A 21,696-nucleotide genomic window follows, 5' to 3' on the forward strand; every position below is an offset into this window, starting at 1 on the left:
AAAAGGGAACCCCCTTGCACTGTTGGTGGGAATATAAACTGATACAACCACTATGGAGAACAGTATGGAGGTTCCTTAAAAAACTAAAAATAGAATTACCATATGATCCAGCAATCCCACTACTGGGCATATACCCAGAGAAAACCGCAATTCAAAAAGACACATGCACCCCAATGTTCATTGCAGCACTATTTACAATAGCCATGTCATGGAGGCAACCTAAATGCCCATCGACAGACGAATGGATAAAGAAGATGTTGTACATATATACAATGGAATATTACTCAGCCATAAAAAGGAATGAAACTGGGTCATTTGTAGAGAAGTGGATGGACCTAGAGTCTGTCATACAGAGTGAAGTAAGTCAGAAAGAGAAAAACAAATATCGTACATTAACGCATATATGTGGAACCTAGAAAAATGGTATAGATGAACCTGTTTCAGGGCAGAAATTGAGACACAGATGTAGAGAACAAATGTATGGACACCAAGGGGGGAAAGCTGAGGTGTGGTGGGGGGGGTGGTTTCATGAATTGGGCGATTGGCATTGACATGTATATAGTGATGAGTATAAAATTGATGACTAATAAGAACCTGCTGTATAAAAACAAAAACAAAAACCTGAGCCTAAGGGCTTAGGGGAGGGATGGAGTGGGAGGTTGGGGTTAGCAGATGTAAGTTATTATATATGGAATGGATAAACCACAAGGTCCTACTGTATAGCACAGGGAACTATATTCAGTATCCTATGATAAACCATAAAAAAAAAAAGTAAGCAGAAAGATGGAAATTCCAAGAAGGAACCAAAAAGGAAAGCTAGAGATTAAAACAACAACAACAAAAAAAACCCAAAAAATAATAATACTGTAACAGAAAAGATGAATGCCTTTGATGGGATTATTAGTAGACTGGACATAGCTGAGAAAAGAATCTCTGAGCTTGAGGATATCTTAATAGGAAGCTCTAAAACTAAAAAGTAAATAGAAAAAAAGATGGAAAATAAAACCCAGAATATCCAAGAACTGTGGAATGACTAACTATAAAAGTTGCCATATGAGTGTAACACACATATAATGGAAATACCAGAAGAAGAAGAGAATGGAACAGAATAATTACAGGAAACAAATATGACCAAAAATTTTCACTAAGTTAATGTCAGATGCCAAATCACAGATCCAGAGAACGCCAAGCAATATAGATACCAAAAAAAATGGAAAAAAAAAAAAACTACAGCTAGGCATATCATTTTCAGAACACAAAAAATCAAAGGTAAAGGAAAAATCCTGAAAGAAGCCAGAGGGAGGAAAATACCTTTTCTGTTTAGGAGCAAAGACAAGAATTACAACTGACTTATTCTCAGAAATCATGCAAACAAGAAAAGAAAGGAGTGAAATATTTAGTGTTGAGAGAAAAAAAAATCCTAGAATTCTGAACCCTGTGAAATTAGCCATCAAAAATGAATATTATTCAGCCTTTGTTTCTCATACAAACAAAAATTGAGGGTATTTGTAGCCAATAGAACACCTTGCAAGAAATGAAATGTTACTTTAAAAAGTTCTTTAGAGAGAAGGAAAATAATATACGTCAGATGTGCATAAAGAAAAGAAGAGCACCAGAGAAGGAACAAGTGAAGGTTAAATAAAAACTTTTATTTTTTTTATTCTTTTTTTTTTTTTTTTGCCATACGCGGGCCTCTCATTGTTGTGGCCTCTCCCGTTGCGGAGCACAGGCTCCAGACACGCAGGCTCAGTGGCCATGGCTCACGGGCCCAGCTGCTCCACGGCATGTGGGATCTTCCTGGACCGGGGCACGAACCCGTGTCCCCTGCATCGTCAGGCGGACTCTCAACCACTGCGCCACCAGGGAAGCCCTATTTTTCTTATTCTTAATTGATCAAACAGATAACATCATGTTCAAAATAATAGCAACAATGTATTCAATGATTTATATTTATGTGTATATATATCCTTATATATAAATTGAATGAATGACAGCAATTATACAAGAGACAGGAAGGGGGAATTAGGATTACTTTGTTATTATAAGGTATTCATACTGTGAAGTGCCATAGGGTTATTTGAAAGTAGACAGATTAGTTGTAAATATGTATTGCAAACTCTGGAGCAACCACTAAGAAAATTTTTTTGAAAGTAAAATGGAGGGAATCCTGGCTGTCCAGTGGTTAGGACTCAGCACTTTCACTGCCATAGGCCCAGTTCAATCCCTGGTTAGAAAACAAAGATCCTGTAAACCGGGCAGCACAGCCAAAAAATAAAGTATGACAGATGTGCTAAGAAAAGAGACAAAATGGAATTATATAAAAGGTCCACTTAAAGTCACAAAAGGCAGAAAAAGAGATGAAGACAAAAATAAGATAAAAGAACAAGAGCAATAAATGGAAAATGGGAACAAACATGAGATATTAATCCAACAATGTCAATAATTAATTTATCAATGATCTAAATAAATCAATTAAAAGACAGGTATCAGAGAGTGAACAAAAAATAAGACCCAACTGTTTATTGTCTACAAGAAATCCACTTTAGGACTTCCCTGGTGGCCCAGTGGTTAAGAATCTGCCTGCCAATGCAGGGGACACGGGTTTGAACCCAGGTCTGGGAAGATCCCACGTGCCATGGAGCAAATAAGCCCGTGCTCCACAAGTACTGAGCCTCCGCTCTGGAGCTTGCAAACCACAACGACTGACCCCATGCCACAACTACTGAAGCCTACGCGCCTAGAGCCCATGCTCCGCAACAAGGGAAGCCACTGCAATGAGAAGCCCGTGCACCACAACGAAGAGTAGCCCCTGCTTGTCTCAACTAGAGAAAGCCCACACACAACAAAGACACAACACAGCCAAAAATAAATAAATAAATATATATATATATAAAAGAAAACCAATGAATCTTGGGCTTTCCTTGTGTTGCAGTGGTTAAGAATCCACCTGCCAATGCAGGGGACAAAGGTTCGAGCCCTGGTCTGGGAAGATCCCACATGCTGCAAAGCAACTAAGCCCGTGTGCCACAACTATGGAGCCTGCACTCTAGAGTCCACGAGCCACAACTACTGAAGCCTGCATACCTAGAACTGGTGCTCCGCAACAAGAGAAGTCACCGCAATGAGAAGCCCACGCACCACAAGGAAGAGCAGCCCCACTCAACAGAACTAGAAAAAGCCTGCACGCAACAACGAAGACCCAATGCAAACAAAAATAATTTTTAAAAAAAAGAAAGAAAAAGAAAATCAATGAATCCAAAAGAATCCTGAAAAGATCAATAAAACTGATAAATTTCTAGCCAGGCTAATGAAGAAAAACAAAGAGAGAGGACACAAATTACTAATATCAGAAATGAAAAAAGGGAAATCTCTACAGTTCCCCAAAATATTAAAAGGATAATAAAGGAATCCTACAAACAATTCTATGTGCACAAATTTTATAAGTTAGACGAAATGAACCAATCCTTTAAGGACAAAATTTCCCAAAACTCAAACAAGAAGAAATAGTCTGAATAGAACTTTATCTATTAAAGAAATTGAATCAATAATTAACAAACTTCCAAAAGAGAGAGTACTAGACACAGATGGTTTCACTGATGAATTCTAACAAATGTTTAAGGAAGAAATTTTACCAATCCTCTACAACTTCTTTCAGAAGAGAGAAGCAAAGAGAACATTTCCAAACTCATTCTATGAAGCCAGCATTATAAATATCTCTTATGAGCAAAGGTGCAAAAATCCTCAAAAGAATATTACCAAATTGAATCCAACAATGTATAAAAAGTTATATACCATGATCACATGGAATTTATCCCAGGTATTCAAGACTGAATTGACACTTGAAAATCAATTAATATAATCCATCACATCAACAGAATATAGAAAAAATTGTATGATCATATCAATAGATACAGAAGAAGCATTTGACAAAATCCAACACCAATTCATGATAAAAGTACTCAGCAAACTAGGAATTAGGGAAACTTCCTGGACTTGTTTTAAAAAATCTACAAAAAACCCTACTGGTAACAGCATACTTAAAGGTAAGGAACTTGAAGTTTTCCCACTAAGATTAGGAAAAAGACAAGGATGTCCCCTCTCACCACTCCTTTTCTTCATCAGAGTAGAAGTACTAGATAATGCAATAAGACAGCAAAAGGAAAAATAATAAAAGGTATACAGATTGGGAAGAAAAAGTAAAGCTGTGTTCACAGAGGACATGATCTTCCATATAGAAAATCTGAAAGAACTGACAAAAAAACTAGAATGAAAAAGCAATTTCAGCATGATTGCAGGATATAAGGTTATGAGGACACAGGGAGGGGGAAGGGTAAGCTGGGATGAAGTGAGAGAGCAGCACTGACACATATACACTACCAAATGTAAAACATATAGCTAGTGGGAAGCAGCTGCATAGCACAGGGAGATCAGCTCGGTGCTTTGTGACCACCTAGAGGGGTGGGATAGGGAGGGTGGGAGGGAGGCACAAGAGGAAGGGGATATGGGGATATGTGTATACATATAGCTGGTTCAGTTTTGTTATATAGCAGAAACACAACATTGTAAAGCAATTATATTCCAATAAGGATGTTAAAAAATGTGGTATATATATATATAATGAAATACAACCCATCCATAAAAATAGAATGAAATAGCGACCTGGTGGTGCAGTGGTTAAGAATCTGCCTGCCAATGCGGGGATATGGGTTCAATCCCTGGTCCGGGAAGATTCAACCTGCCATGGAGAAACTAAGCCTGTGGGTCACAACTCTGAGCCTGCACTCTAGAGCCCATGGGCCACAACTACGAGCCCACGTGCCACAACTACTGAAGCCCACGTGCCTAGAGCCTGTGCTCCACAACAAGAGAAGCCACCGCAATGAGAAGCCCGTGCACCTCATCGAAGAGTAGCCCCACTTGCCGCAACTAGAAAAAGCCCACACGCAGCAACGAAGACCCAATGCAGCCAAAAATTTAAAAAATAAAGAATGAAATAATGCCATTTACAACAACAGAGATGGAACTAGAGATTGTCATACTAAGTGAAGTAACTCAGAAAGAGAATGACAAATACCATATGATATCACTTACATGTGGAATCTAAAATATGACACAAATGAACTTATCTATGAAACAGAAATGGAGCCACAGACATAGAGGATAGACTTGTGGTTGCCAAGGGGGAGGGCGTTGGGGGGATGGAGTGGAAGTTTGGGGTTAGCAGTTGCAAACTGCTATATATGGAATGGATGGACAATGGGGTCTTATTGTATGGCACAAGGAACTATGGTCAGTATCTTGGGACAAACCATAATGGAAAAGAATATTGAAAAAGAATGTATATATAAATATATGTATAACTGAATCACTTTGATGTGCAGCAGAAATAAACACAACATTGTAAATCAACTATTTTAAAAAAAGATGTGGTACATATATACAATGGAATATTACCCAGCCATAAAAAAAGAATGAAACAATGCTATTTGCAACAACATGAAGGGATATGGAAAGTATCATACTAAGTGAAGTAAATCAGACAGGAAATACAAATATCATATGATATCATTTATATGTGGACTCGAAAGAAAAAAATGATACAAATGAACTTATTCACAAAACAGAAACAGACTCACAGATTTGGGAAACAAACTCATGGTTGACAAAGGGGAAATGTGGGGAGGGAGGGATAAATTAGGATTTGGGGATTAACATATACACGCCACTATATATAAAATAGATAATCAGAAAGGACCTACTGTATAGCACAGGGAACTCTACTCAATATTCTATAATAACCTATATGAGAAAAGAATCTGAAAAAGAATGGATATATGAATATGTATAACTGAATCACTTAGCTGAACACCTGAAACTAACACAACATTGTAAATTAACTATACTCTAATATAAAATAAAAATTTAATTTAAAAAAATCCATCCCTTTCCTATACTAGCAACGAACTAGTAGAATTTGAAATAAAACACAATACCATTTATATTAACACCCAAAAAACTGAAACATTTTAACCAAGCAGGACCCTATGAGGCCTTCCCAGAATAGACCTACACCCACATCCTCCACCTGCCTTTTGTCTGAAGAAAAACTTTAGTCAAAGAATAAATTTAATCAGAGAAATGAGAAAATGCAGAAAGAAAGGAAAACAGTCAAGCAAGACAAAATAATAATACTTTAGTCATTAAACAAAGTCAAGGACCTTTAGTTCTTCCTCAAGGATTATAGATATTATTCTGAGCCATGTCCGTTGAGCTGTTTTGCAGAAACTGAAACCCCCACTAGGTGGAAGAAGTTAACTGTATGTTGCCCACAAGTGCGTAGACCCCAGACCATTTGGAACCAGAAGGTTGATGATGCTGACTCTTGATTACCTCACCACCAACCAATCAGAAGAATGTCCACAAGCTGACCACGCCCTGCTCCTTGAACACTATAAGGCTCCTTACTACACCCTCCAGTGTGGGACTCACAGTTCTGAGGACATTAGCCCACTGTGGCCCCCTTTGCCTGGCAAAGCAATAAAGCTATTCTTTTCTACTTCATCCAAAACTCTGTGTCCACATTTTTATTCAGTGCAGGTGAACAGAGGCCGAATTTCAGCAACAATACTTAGGTATAAATCTAACAAAATATGTATAAGATCTACATAAGGAAAACTACAAAAGCCTGATAAAAGAAATCAAAGAACTACATATATGGACAGATATTTCATGTTCATGAATAGGAAGACTCAATGTTGTCAAGATGTCAGTTCTGCCCAACGCAATCTATAGATTCAATGCAGTCCCAATAAACTTCCCAGCAAGTTTTTTTGTGTGTGTGGATATTGACAAAATGATTCTAAAGTTTATATGTAGAAGCAAAAGACCCAGAATAGCCAACATAATAGTGAAGGTAAAGAACAAAGTTGGAGGACTGACACTATTCAGCTGAATGACTTACTGTAAAATAACAGTAATGAAGACAAAAGAATAGACAAATTGATCAATGGAACAGAATAGAGAGCCCAGAAATAGAGGAACATAAATATAGTCAACTGATCTTTGACAAAGGAGCAAGGGCAAAGATAAGCCCTTTCAACAAATGGTGCTGGACAACTAGACATCCACATACAAAAACATGAATCCAGACACTCATACCCTTCACAAAAATAACACAAAAATTAACTCAAAACAGACCTAAAGGTAAAACACAAAACTATAAAACTCCTAGAAGATAACATGCGAGAAAATCTAGAGGACTTTGGGTTTGGCAATGACTTTAGTTTGGCGATGACCAAACTCATGATCCAAGAAATAAATAATTGATAAGTTGGACTTTATCAACATTAAAATTTTCTTCTCTGAGAAAGACACTGTCAAGAGGATAAAGAGACAAGCTACACTGGGGGAAAATATTTGCAAAAGATATATCTGATAAAGGACTGTTATCCAAAATATACAAAGAACACTTAAAACCCAACAGTAAGAAAAGAAAAAATCCAGTCAAAAAATGGGCTAGGGTTTCCCTGGTGGCACAGTGGTTGAGAGTCCGCCTGCCGATGCAGGGGACACAGGTTCGTGCCCCGGTCCGGGAAGATCCTACATGCCGCGGAGTGGCTGGGCCCGTGAGCCATGGCCGCTGAGCCTGTGCTCCGCAACGGGAGAGGCCACAACAGTGAGAGGCCCGCGTACCGAACAAAAACAAACAAACAAACAAAACAAACAAACAAAAAAATGGGCTAAATGCCTTAACAGACACCTTATCAAAGAGGATATACAGATGGCAAATAAACTTATGAAAATATGCTCCACATCATATGTCATCAATGAAATGCAAATTAAAACAACAATGAGATACCACCACATACATATCAGAACAGCCAAAGTCTGGTACACTGAAAACACCAAATACTGGCAATGATATGGAACAATAGGAACTCTCATTCATTGGTGGTGGGAATGCAAAATTTTATACCCACTTTGGAAGACAGTTTTTCAGTTTCTTACAAAACTAAATATTTGTTACCATATGATCCAGCAATATCACTCCTTGGTATTTACCCAAAAGAGCTGAAAAGTTATGTCCATGCAAAAGCCTGTACACAGATGTTTATGGAAGCTTTATTCATAATTATCAAAACTTGGAAGCAAACAAGATATCCTTCATTAGGTAAATGGATAAATAAAGTGGTACATCCAGACAATGGAATTGTATGATATTCTGTTTAAGGCAAAATTATGGAGACAGTAAAAAGATCAGTGGTTACCAGGGATTAGAGGTGAGGGTGGGATGAATAGACCAAGCATGGAGGATTTGGGGGTCAGTAAACCTACTCTCTGTGTTACTACAATAGTAGATACATATCATTATACAATTGTCCAAACCCACAGAGCATACCAAATGAAGAGTGAACCTAATGTAAACTATGAACTTTGGGTGATTATGATATGTCAGTGTAGGTTCATCAGCTGTAACAAATGTACCACTCTGGGGGTGATGGTGATAATGGGGGAGATTATGCATATGTGAGGTAGGGGGCATATGAGAAACCTCTGTATCTTCCTCTCAATTTTGCTGTATCTAATTCCCCTCTAAAAAATGTCTATTTAAAAAGAGAAAAGCACAAGAGCAACATCTAGGTTTAAGATCTGTTGGGGGAGCCACCTGTATACAGGTTGTTTTCAAAGCTGAGGGGCATATGAGAGTTCCCAGAGAGTGGAGAAACATTTAGTGAAAAAGAAAACCAGTCGTGAAATCCCCAGACCACAGGAAGAGAAGTCAATGCAGAAGCCAGAGAAGCAGAAGCCATAAAATTAGCAGGAAAAACTGAGCAGTGCCCTAAAAACAAGAAAGAAGGGTTTCAAGGAGGAGATGATGAACAGAATTAAAGGCAACAGATTTCAACTAAATTAGGACTGAGGAGAATCTACAAGAGTCAGAAACAGGATCACTGAGGGTCAACTGAGAGTTTATGCTCTGGGCCTCTTCACTTCTGTTTGCTTTGTGTGGAGTGTTTTCCCCTGGCTTCCTCATGGCTCTCACTCTCAGTTTATTTAGTACCCAATCCCATGTCATCTGCATGAGAGGCATTTACTGAACACTTGGGCAAGGAAGGAGTCCTCATTGTCACTCCAGTTTTTATTATACAGCTTACATATATTGTACATTGTTTTGATTGTCTATTGTCTAGTGTTTATCACCCACTATAAGAATGTTTGTGAAACCCGGGTCTTGGTTTGTTTTACTCACTGCTACTATCAACACCCACAACTGAGCCCCCAGAGTACCTGGAAAATAAAGGGGCTAAATCATATCTGTTGAACAAACCAAGAGTAGCAGAAGCCAAATTGCTGAGATAGAGTAATGATATAAGGGAAGGAAATGAAGGCATTGAATATAGACTTTTTTTGGTAAAGAGCTTGGCAATATATGAGGATGGGTCACTGGGACAGGCCCAAGGAGGTAACAGAGCTTTGTGAACATCTATGGGTTTTAATTATGGATTAACAGATTATTCCTCAGTAAAGACCCTTCCTGACGTATTTGGTGCTGATCTGGTTGGTATTTCTGTCAGTAACATTAATGAAGACATTTACTGTTTGCTTGTTATACGTCTAGGTAATACTGACCGGATCATGATTCAAAAATGCCTAGACAGCTCTCTCACTTGCCTGCTTGCATCTCCTACAAGCATCCTACATTAATAAATCTAGTTCTTGCCTATCACTATGCCTCTCACTGAAGTTCTTCTGCACTGAGACACAAAGAACCTGAGCCTCAATAAGTCCAGACACCAGCACAGAGATTTCTTCAAGATGGCAGAGTAGAAGGAGGTGCACTCACTCCCTCTTGTGAGTGCACCAGAATCACAACTAACTGCTGAACAATCACGGATAGGAAGATACTGGAACTCACCAAAAAAGATACCCCACATCCAAAGACAAAGGAGAAGCCACAATGAGATGGTAGGAGAGGCACAATCACAATAAAATCAAATCCCATAACCCCGGGGTGGGTGACTCACAAGCTGGAGAACACTTACACCACAGAAGTCCACCCACTGGAGTGAAGGTTCTGATCCCCACGTAAGGCTTCCCAACCTGGGGGTCCAGAAATGGGAGGAGGAATTCCCAAGGAATCAGACTTTGAAGGCTAGTGGGATTTGATTGCAGGACTTTGATAGGACTGGGGGAAACAGAGACTCCACTCTTGGAGGGCACATACAAAGTAGTGTGCACATCAGGACCCAAGGGGAAGGAGCAGTGACCCCATAGGAGACTCAACCAGACCTACCTGCTAGTGTTGGAGGGCCTCCTGCAGAGGCAGGGTGGGGTGGCTGTGGCTCACCACGAGGACAAGGACACTGGCAGCATAAGTTCTGGGAAGTATTCCTTGTTGTGAGCCCTCCAAGAGTCCACCATTAGCCCCACCAAAGAGCCTGTAGCCTCCAGTGCTGGGTTGCCTCAGGCCAAACAACAAACAGGGAGGGAACACAGCCCCACCCATCAGCAGACAAATTGATTAAAGTTTTACTGAGCTCTGTCCACCAGAGCAACACCCAGCTCTACCCACCACCAGTTGCTCCCATCAAGAGCTTGCACAAGCCTCTTAGATAACCTCATCCACCACAGGGCAGACAGCAGAAGCAAGAAGAACTATAGTCCTGCAGCCTGTGGAATGAAAACCACATTCACATAAAGACAGACAAGATGAAAAGGCAGAGGATTATGTAGCAGATGAAGAAACAGGATAAAACCCCAGAAAAACAACTAAAAGAAGTGGAGATAAGCAAGTTTCCAGAAAAAGAATTCAGAATAATGATAGTGAAGATGATCCAGGACTTCAGAAAAAGAATGGAGGCAAAGATCAAGAAGATGCAAGAAATGTGTAACAAAGACCTAGAAGAATTAAAGAACAAACAAACAGAGATGAACAATACAATAACTGAAATGAAAAACACACTAGAAGGAATCAATAGCAGAACAACTGAAGCAGAAGGATGGATAAGTGACCTGGAAGACAGAATGGTGGAATTCACTGCCATGGAACAGAATAAAGAAAACAGAATCAAAAGAAATTAAGACAGCCTAAGAGACCTCTGGGACAACATTAAATGCAACAAGATTCACATTACAGGGGTCCCAGAAGGAGAAGAGAGAGAGAGAGGACCTGAGAAAATATTTGAAAAGATTATAGTCAAAAACCTCCCTAACATGGGAAAGGAAAGAGCCACCCAAGTCCAGGAAGTGTAGAGAGTCCCAGGCAGGATAAACCCAAGGAGAAACATGCTGAGACACATAGTAATCAAATTGACAAAAATTAAAGACAAAGAAAAATTATTAAAAGCAGTAAGTGAAAAATGACAACATACAAGGGAACTCCCATAAGGTTAAGAGCTGATTTCTTAGCAGAAACTCTACAAGCCAGAAGGGAGCGGCATGATATATTTAAAGTGATGAAAGGGAAGAATCTACAACAAAAATTACACTACTGGCAAGGAACTCATTCAGATTTGACGGAGAAATCAAAAGCTTTACAAACAAGAAAAAGCTAAGAGGATTCAGCATCACCAAACTAGCCCTACAACAAATGCTAAAGGAACTTCTCCAAGTGGGAAACACAAGAGAAGAAAAGGACCTACAAAAACTAACCCAAAACAATTAGAATATGGTAATAGGAACATACATATAGATAATTACCTTAAATGTGAATGGATTAAATGCTCCAACCAAAAGACACAGGCTCACTGAATGGATACAAAAACAAGACCCATATATATGCTGTCTACAAGAGACTCACCTCAGACCTAGGGACACATACAGACTGAAAGTAAGTGGATGGAAAAAGATATTCCATGCAAATGGAAATCAAAAGAAAGCTGGAGTAGCAATACTCATTTCAGATAAAATAGACTTTAAAATAAAGAATGTTACAAGAGACAAGAAATGACATTACATAATGATCAAGGGATCAATCCAAGAAGAAGATATAACAATTATAAATATATATGCACCCAACATAGGAGTACCTTAATACATAAGGCAAATGTAAAAAACACTTATAAAAGAGGAAATCGACAGTAACACAAAAATAGTGAGGGACTCTAACAGCTCACTTACACCAATGGAAAGATCATCCAGACAGAAAATTAGTGAGGAAACGTAAGCGTTAATGACACAATAGACCAGATAGATTTAATTGATATTTATAGGACATTCCATCTGAAAACAGCAGATTACAGTTTCTTCTCAAGTGCACATGGAACATTTTCCAGGATAGATCACATTGTGGGTCACAAATCAAGCCTCAGTAAATTTAAGAAAATTGAAATCATATCAAGCATCTTTTCTGACCACAACACTATGAGATTAGAAATAAATTACAGGGAAAAAAACATAAAAAACACAAAAACATGGAGGCTAAACAATACACTACTAAATAACCAAGAGACCATTGAAGAAATCAAAGAGGAAATCGAAAAATACCTAGAGAAAAATGACAACAAAAACACGACGATCCAAAACCTATGGGTTGCAGCAAAAGCAGTTCTAAGACGGAAGTTTATAGCTATACAATCCTAACTCAAGAAACAAGAAAAGTCTCAAATAAACAATGTAACCTGACACCTAAAGGAACTAGAGAAAGAAACCCAAAACCCAAAGTTAGCAGAAGGAAAGAAATCATAAAGATCAGAGCAGAAATAAGTGAAATAGAAACAAAGAAAACAATAGCAGCGATCAATAAAACTAAAAGCTGGTTCTTTGAGAGGATAAACAAAATTGATAAACCGTTAGCCAGACTCATCAAGAAAAAGAGGGAGAGAACTCAAATCAATAAAATTAGAAATGAAAAAGGAGAAGTTACAACAAACACTGCAGAAATACAAAGCATCCTAAGAGACTACTACAAACAACTCTACACCAAAAAAAATGGACAACCTGGAAGAAATGTACAAATTCTTAGAAAGTTATAACCTTCCGAGACTGAACCAGGAAGAAATAGAAAATATGAACAGACCAATCACAAATAATGAAATTGAAACTGTGATTGAAAATCTTCCAACAAGCAAAATTCCAGGACCAGATGGCTTCATGGGTGAATTCTTTCAAACATTTAGAGAAGAGCTAACACCCATCCTTCTCAAACTCTTCCAAAAAATTGCAGAGGGAAGAACACTCCTGAACTCATTCTATGAGACCACCATCACCCTGATACCAAAACCAGACAAAGATACTGCAAAAAGAAGAAAATTACAGACCAACATCACTGATATATATAGATGCAAAAATCCCCAACAAATACTAGCAAACAGAATCCAACAACAAATTAAAAGGATCATACACCATGGTCAAGTGAGATTTATCCCAGGGATGCAAGGATTCTTCAATATGTGCAAATCAATCGATGTGATACACCATATTAACAAATTGAAGAATAAAAACCATATGATCATCTCAATAGATGCAGAAAAAGCTTTTCACAAGATTCAACACTCATTTATGAAAAAAACTCTCTAGAAAGTGGGCATAGAGGGAACCTAACTCAACATAATAGAGGCCCTATATGACAAATCCACAGCAAACATCATTCTCAATGGTGAAAAACTGAAAGCACTTCCTCTAAGATCAGGAACAAGACAAGGATGTCCCCTCTCACCACTACTATTCAACATAGTTTTGGAAGTCCTAGCCATGGCAATCAGAGAAGAAAAAGAAATAAAAGGAATCCAAATTGGAAAAGAAGAAGTAAAGCTGTCACTGTTTGCAGATGACATGATACTATACATAGAGAATCCTAAAGATGCCACCAGAAAACTACTAGAGCTAATCCATGAATTTGGTAAAGTTGCAGGATACAAAATTAATGCACAGAAATCTCTTACATTCCTATACACTAACGATGAAAGATCAGAAAGAGAAATTAAGGAAACAATCCCATTCACCATTGCAATAAAAAAATAAAATACCTAGGAATAAACCTACTTAAGGAGGTAAAACACCTGTACTCAGAAAACTATAAGGCATTGATGAAAGAAATCAAAGATGACACAAACAGATCAAGAGATATATCATGTTCTTGGATTGGAAGAATCGATACTGTGAAAATGACTATACTACCCAAAGCAGTCTACAGATTCAATTCAATCCCTATCAAATTACCAATGGCATTTTTTACAGAACTAGAACAAAAAATCTTAAAATTTGTATGGAGACACAAAAGACCCCGTATAGCCATGGCCATCTTGAGGAGAAAAAATGGAGCTTGAAGAATCAGACTCCATGACTTCAGACTATACTACAAAGCTACAGTAATCAAGACAATATGGTACTGGCACAAAAACAGAAATAAAGATGAGTGGAACAGGATAGAAAGCCCAGAGATAAACCCACGCACCTATGGTCAACTAAGCTATGACAAAGGAGGCAGGGATATACAATGGAGAAAAGATAGTCTCTTCAATAAGTGGTGCTGGGAAAACTGGACAGCTACATGTAAAAGAATGAAATTAGAACACTCCCTAACACCATACACAAAAACAGACTCAAGGTGGATGAAAGACCTAAATGTAAGACCAGACACTATAAAACTCTTAGAGGAAAACATAGGAAGAACAAACATGCTTTGACATAAATCACAGCAGCACATTTTTTGACCCACCTCCCAGAGTATTGGAAATTAAAACAAAAATAAACAAATGGGACCTAATGAAACTTAAAAGCTTTTGCACAGCAAAGGAAACTATAAAAAAGATGAAAAGACAATCCTCAGAATGGGAGAAAATGTTTGCAAATGAATCAATGGACAAAGGATTAATCTCCAAAATACATAAACAGCTCGTGCAACTCAATATTAAAAAAACAAACAACCCAATCCAAAAATGGGCAGAAGACCTAAATAGACATTTCTCCAAAGAAGACATACAGATGGCCAAGAGGCACATGAAAAGTTGCTCAACATCACTAATTATTAGAGAAATGCAAATCAAAACTACAATGAGGTATAAGCTCACACTGGTTAGAATGGGCATCATCAGAAAATCTACAAACAACAAATGCTGGAGAGGGTGTGGAGAAAAGGGAACCCTCTTGCCCTGTTGGTGGGAATATAAATTGGTACAGCCACTATGGAGAACAGTATGGAGGTTTCTTAAAAAACTGAAAATAGAATTATCTTATGACCCACTACTGGGCATATACCCAGAGAAAACTATAATTCAAAAAGACACATGCACCCTAATGTTCACTGCAGCACTATTTACAATAGCCAGGTCATGGAAGCAACCTAAATGCCCATCGACAGATGTATGGATAAAGAAGATGTGGTACATATATACAATGGAATATTAATCAGCCATAAAAAAGGAATGAAATTGGGTCATTTGTAAAGACGTGGATGGACCTAGAGAATGTCATACAGAGTGAAGTCATTCAGAAAGAGAAAAACAAATATCATATATTAACGCATATATGTGGAATCTAGAAAAATGATACAGATGAACCGGTTTGCAAGGCAGAAATAGAGACACAGATGTAGAGAACAAACGTATGGACACCAAGGGGGGAAAGCAAGGAGGTGGAGGATGTGGTGGGATGAAGTGGGAGATTGGGATTGACATGTATACACTAATATATATAAAATAGATTACTAATAAGAACCTGCTGTATATTTTTTAAAAAATTAAATTAAAATAATGCCTAGAAAATGAGTCAAAAGAAAGATATGAAGAAATTTAACAGACCTAAATGTGAGGTGCCACACAGGTTGGAGAGGGCAGAATATATTGTAGAAGCCTTCTAGAGAGCCTACTAGCAACTCATCATGAGGCAGTGTTGTGCTGGAGTTAAGGGGTGGGTGGTGGGTTACACTGGACTGTATCTGCATTGGGTTTTCCTGCCTTTAAGCTCTTTGAGCCTCACGTTCTCCTCTTTCAATTGGAGACACTGATATCTACTCAGTGTAGTTTTTATGAGGCCAACTGAGATAACCCAATGTAAAGAACATGGAAGAGCAGTGATACATGGTAAAGTGCACATTATCAGTGGGTATTTTTGTGGTAGGCACATATATAAAATGGAATATTACTCAGCCATAGAAAGAAACAAAATTGAGTTATTTGTTGTGACGTGGATGGACTAGAGTCTGTCATGCAGAGTGAAGTAAGTCAGAAAGAGAAAAACAAATACTTTATGCTAACACATATATATGGAATCTAAAAAAAAAAAAAATTGTTCTGAAGAACCTAGGGGCAGGACAGGAATAAAGACGCAGACATAGAGAATGGACTTGAGGATGTGGGGAGGGGGAAGGGTAAGCTGGGATGAAGTGAAAGAGTGGCATGGAAATATATACACTACCAAATGTAAAATAGATAGCTAGTGGGAAGCAGCCACATAGCACAGGGAGATCAGCTTGGTGCTTTGTGACCGCCTAGAGGGGTGGGATAGGGAGGGTGGGAGGGAGATGCAAGAGGGAGGAGATAGATATGGGGATATATGTATATGTATAGCTGATTCACTTTGTTATAAAGCAGAAACTAACACACCATCGTAAAGCAATTATACTCCAATAAAGATGTTAAAAAATTTTTAAAAAGAAATACATTTGGTCTTTGTCCCCCATTCCCAGCTCAGAGGTCCTAAAACCCTGGGGATTTCCTGAGTAATAGGACTGTCTCTTGTTATTCAAAGGAGCCCCTTTTGATCACACCTGAGTTTATGCTAATGAGGTAACTTAAGGTCAGGCCCCTAGATAGGTTCAGATGGGCTGATCATCAGAAAGCCCAAGTGATTAGAAAGTTGGAACTTTCAGCCCCATCCACCAACTTCCAGGAAGGAGAGGGGAGGAAGGCTGGAGATTAATCTCTATAAAATCTCTTGAACAATGAGATTTGGAGACCTTCTGGGTTGGTGAATATATCCACATGCCAGGAGGGTAAAGCACCCCAACTCCATGGGGATAGAAGCCCCCGGGCTCCAGACCCTTCTGTACTTCACCCTATGTGTCTCTTCATCTGATTATTTGTACCCTTTATAAAAAATGTAAATGTAAGTAAAGTATTTTCCTGATTTCTGAGAGTCATTCTAGCAAATTTTCCCACCTGAGTAGGGGGTCGTGTGAATCCTCAATTTGTAGCCAAGTCAGAAAGAAGTGTGAGTAATCTGGGGACCCACTACTTGCAATTGATGTCTGACATTGGCAGGGGTTGGTGGAGGCAGTCTTTTTGGACTGAGACCTTAGCTAAAGGGTCTGCAATAACTCTGGGTACTTAGCGTCAAAATCGAATTGACTCGTAAGACACCCAGTTGGTGTCTGCAGAGAATTGGTTATTGGTGTTAGAAACACCCCCAAAATGTGTATTATTATTGACTGCAGACATCCAGTAGAACTCATGATCTAGTGTGATTGCCAGAAATATAAGGAAATCCCAGGCTTCACCAGTGACAGTATAGTGCCCTGCCACAGGAGGTGAAAGTTCCACCCCACATCCTTAGGAGTATCAGGTTCAGGTCTGGGCATTGTACTTCGAATAGAGACATTAACAGACCAACTCTCACCTAGGACAACATAACTAAATAGGTGAAGGTGCTAAGCCATGTCCTAGTTAAGGGTTTAGAGACAGCCAGGCAAAAGATGAGAAGACCTAGAGTGTGACTGTTGTCTCTGAGGAATTCAGATCAGCATCTCTTAGCAGAACCTGGGGAGCAGAACAAGGACCAATGCACAAAAAACAAAGAAGGGGCTGCATAGAAATAAGAACTGCAGGCAGTGTAGCAATGACTAGCATGCCTAGAAATTTTTACGCGTAAAATGGGTGACTACCCACGTGAATGTCTTAGAAGCAAATGCTTCGCTGCTTCACTGGGCTGCACAATTCCTAAGCTTTCTTTCAACTCTGAGAATCTCCACTTCTATATGTAATAGAGAAGAACAAATCTGACTCCATATCAGATCTGGTTCTTTTACTTTAACCTTTGTGCCCTGTTGCCTGTGCTTAGTCATGCTTTGCCCCTTTGTATAAGAATGTTGCCTGTAGCCTGAAATATACAGAATAGCCTATTCTCAAGGCTCTGACTTTTAAGAGTCATCCACGTGGAGATAAAAAGTTACAGAATACAGGGTAACATTTGTCTTGCTGGAGGTTTATGGGAACAGTGTGACCTGACCTACATGGACAGTGCAAGAACAAAGGATTATAACACCAAGAAGTCTGCAACAACCACCCACGCCCTTCCCTCAACTTGCCTTTAAAAATGTTTGCTGAAACCCTTAAAGGAGTGCAGGGTTTTGGGGTACATGAGCCACCCATCTCGTTGCATGGCCCTGCAATAAACCTTTCTCTACTCCAAACTGCAATGTTCCAGTTTGTTTTGCCTCACTGTGTGCTGGGCACACGAACTTGCATTCAGTAGCATAGACATAACTAACTTACTAGCAGTTGGTAGTATCTAGTGCTTCAAACTACTTCAGATATTGTCTCTCCCATTCTTTACCCTCAACTCCATCTGATTAATCTTTTTTAGAGTAACCCCCACTCACATTTTCCAAACAATGGAAAATGTATCACATTTTCCAAACAATGTATCCCTAAAGATAAGTTGCTTTATTGCTGAGACACTCATGAAGACTTACCCCAGTTTCTGCAGGTTACATTGTGGATTCTTTGCTTTTTCACATAAAATTCCAACTCCTGAGTCTCCCAGAGCATTTTCTCCCAAGTAGAGTCTGGTCAGGGAATGGTTGGTGCTCAGAACAGATGCGAGATCATCACAACACACCGATGTGAGACAGCAACTGACCAACCTTCAGAGATGGCAGAATGTCACAACACCTCTCTCATCCCACTCCCCACTCTGCTGTGACTCAAGAAAGCACTTGTCCTGCCTTTGCCTACAGTCCAGTCCACACATAGAAAGAGTACATCCAAGCCCTTTATTAACTTTTTGCTTCTTTTTCTGGTTGGTATAATAGCATGTAAACACCTTCCAAGCCCATGCAATGTTACAACATCTTCCCAGATCTCTACATGTATTTTTATTGTGGCAAAATATGCATAACATAAAATTTACCATTGTAAACATTTATAAGTGTTCATTTATAAGTGCTACAATTCAGTAGCACTTAAGTAACATTCACATAATTGTGCAACACTACCGCTGTTTATCTCCAGAACCCTTTTCATCTTCCCAAACTGAAACTTTGTACCCATTAAACAATAACTCCCAATTCCCCTCCCCCGAGCCCCTGGAAACCACCATTCTACATCTTGTCTCTATGAATTTGACAATTCTAGGTACTTCATATAAGTGAAATCATACAATATTTGCCCTTTTTCTTCTGGTTTATTTTACTGAATATGTAGTCTTGTTTTGCTTTGCTTTTTTATAATAGCCACCCTAATGGGTGTGAATCAGCCCTACCATTTTCAAGTGCTTTCTTGTCTTCTTCAAAATTCAAGTCTCCCAGAAGCATTTAATGAAGAGCCGCATAGAATGTCAAGTGTCTGCATTGCTTTAGCATCGTTTTTCCTATTCTGTGTGGACCAAGGCCCTGTCATCAAGTCCAAAAACTCTTCTATAGCAATGCAGTACATTGGTTTTATTTTCTCAGCTAGGTTGTAAATACCTTAAAGGCAAGCATGACATTTTGGATTTTTTTAAGTTCCCCTCCAGGGCTGAGTATATGGCTTTTACTACAACAAACACTAACTGAATTAATTATTGACAAACACCCAGAGATAAACAGAGGGAATCCTCTGAGCAGCAAAGGCCATTCTCACACTAAAATTCCAAACCATCGTGACTCATTGAAGCCACAGCTCATACTTCTTGAGGGAAATTAGTTCAGACTCACCAGAGCTTCTTCAGATTGCAAAATAGATGCCTCAGTCCCACACACAAAAGTCTGATTCCAAAGTCTCCCAGGGCATTGTGGCTCAGGTCCAGTTCCACCAGCTTCTGATTGTTGCTCAAGACCGAGGAGATGCTGAAGCAACACTGATGGGAAAGGCAACACTGCCCCAACCTTCATGCCAAGCAGAGAAACAGAAAACGTCAGAACTTGGGCTGCTTTCCCGTCACTGCTTTCTGGACTAGATTGGTTTTTAGCACCAGGAAGGGGCACTGTGTTCTCATGTTCCAAAGAGTAAGTTATAACTAAATTTTTATGAAAGTATCATCTTATCAGAACTCCTGACTACAGCTCAAGGCATATTGGGAAGTTAGCTGTTGGGCTCACTGGCTCACAGTCTGAGACCACAGCTGCCAGTGGACACCCTCCATAAATAATGGGCATATATATGAGTATATAAATGGCAAGTTCCTGCTTTGTAAATGAAAACAATGGTGAACCTATGGGTTCCACCTCTTTACCACATGTTCCTAACAGCTGAAATTCCTTCAGATGGATACTGTTCTCTCTAGGGTTGTACCCATCTACCTTTTCTCTTTGCCAACCTTGTCCCTGCTATACTGTTTGATGATTTAATCCCAGCCCTTCAGCTAAACTGAAGGAGCAAGCAGCCCTGATTCTTGATTTGCTTTACACACACAAACACACACTCCGTCACCACCATCACCACCAGCAACAACAATTAGTCCCTATCAGAGGAGCGAGAACAATATTCCAGCTCATCTTCAGGCGAATAGTTCAAATGTCCTGGGGCTTGTTGGATCATCTTTTCTGCCTCCATTTCCACACCAACTAGAAGCGAATGGATAATAGATCTTATCTGCAAAACATCTCATTCTCACCCATGTCTCCCCATTTGTGTCTCACTTTCTGGAATCACACAGGGGCACCCACAGGGGCGATGGGGAGAGTGGCATGGGATGATGGTGGAGAGGAAGGTTAAATGTCAAAACCAGCCAGAGCCTTGAAGGCAAGAAGAACAATTTATAATTTGTCAAAAGAGCAAAGATAAAGCGCTTAAGCCATGATCAAAGTATAATTTTCTAAATAACACTCTGTGTTTTGTACAGAGAAGGATTGGTGAGTGGCAAAAGTAGATGCAGGGAGACCAAACAGCCAACATTCATTCAATATGTATTTTTGGGCATGAACACACGTGGTAAGAACAATGTCTCCAGACATTATAGAGACAATTGCAGAACAAACGTGAATCCTGTCACGAGAAGTTTATGGTCTTAGAGTCTATTGCACTATCCAGGCAAATCATGGTGGTTGTTGGACCTGGGCTGGTGGAGTTGAGATAGGCTGGGACCTGGGACTCTTTACTGCAGTACTTGCACCTGGACAAATGTCTGCTCAAGCAACAGAACACAAAGAAACTATACGGGACTAAACATAACTGCGTTCATGTGTGCAGTTGGGGCAAATTACGAACGATAAGATACAAAAAAGTCAAAACCCAACTGCCGTTTCTGAGGTGCCAGGAGCAAAAGCAGGGTACTGCGCATGATCCCGGAACACAGCACCACCAAGGGGGTGGCAGACCACCTAAGCCACACCTCTGGCCCCTACCCTCACCCTATTTAAGGGACCAGCTCACCTCCCCTCAGGGTGTGAGCGAGGGCCCCTGTTACTTGTTTTTGCTCCCTTGTGCTGTAGCACGAGCCCCAATAAAGCCTTGCCTGAATTCATATCTGGCCTCTAGTGACTTTCTGTTGATTAAGGAGTCTAAGGACTCTAGTCAGTAACAGAGTAAGGATGAGGAAAAGTGGACAACGGTTTGTGTA

General features: G+C 39.4%; 1 protein-coding gene across 6 annotated transcripts in view; it reads right to left on the reverse strand.

Annotated features, from left to right (window-relative positions):
* NLRP3 (NLR family pyrin domain containing 3) overlaps positions 1–21,696 on the reverse strand; it is a 54,803-nt gene that overhangs the window by 20,025 nt on the left and 13,082 nt on the right. For all 6 annotated transcript variants that reach the window (XR_002642659.3, XM_022558568.2, XM_022558570.3 and 3 more), the window contains 2 exons: positions 19,853–20,023; positions 18,632–18,802 (listed from right to left, as the gene is read on the reverse strand). Coding sequence is in view for 5 of the 6 variants with exons in the window: in XM_022558568.2 (XP_022414276.2) it covers positions 18,632–18,802; positions 19,853–20,023 (342 nt within the window). In the remaining variant the exon portion in view is untranslated. The remainder of the gene's footprint in view (positions 1–18,631; positions 18,803–19,852; positions 20,024–21,696) is intronic.

Source organism: Delphinapterus leucas, unplaced genomic scaffold (genome assembly GCF_059928025.1).
Source record: "Delphinapterus leucas isolate spDelLeu-1000000601 "Yukka" unplaced genomic scaffold, BTC_Dleu_Yukka2 spDelLeu_asBTCV2_sq25, whole genome shotgun sequence".
NCBI classification, from domain to species: Eukaryota; Metazoa; Chordata; class Mammalia; order Artiodactyla; family Monodontidae; genus Delphinapterus; species Delphinapterus leucas.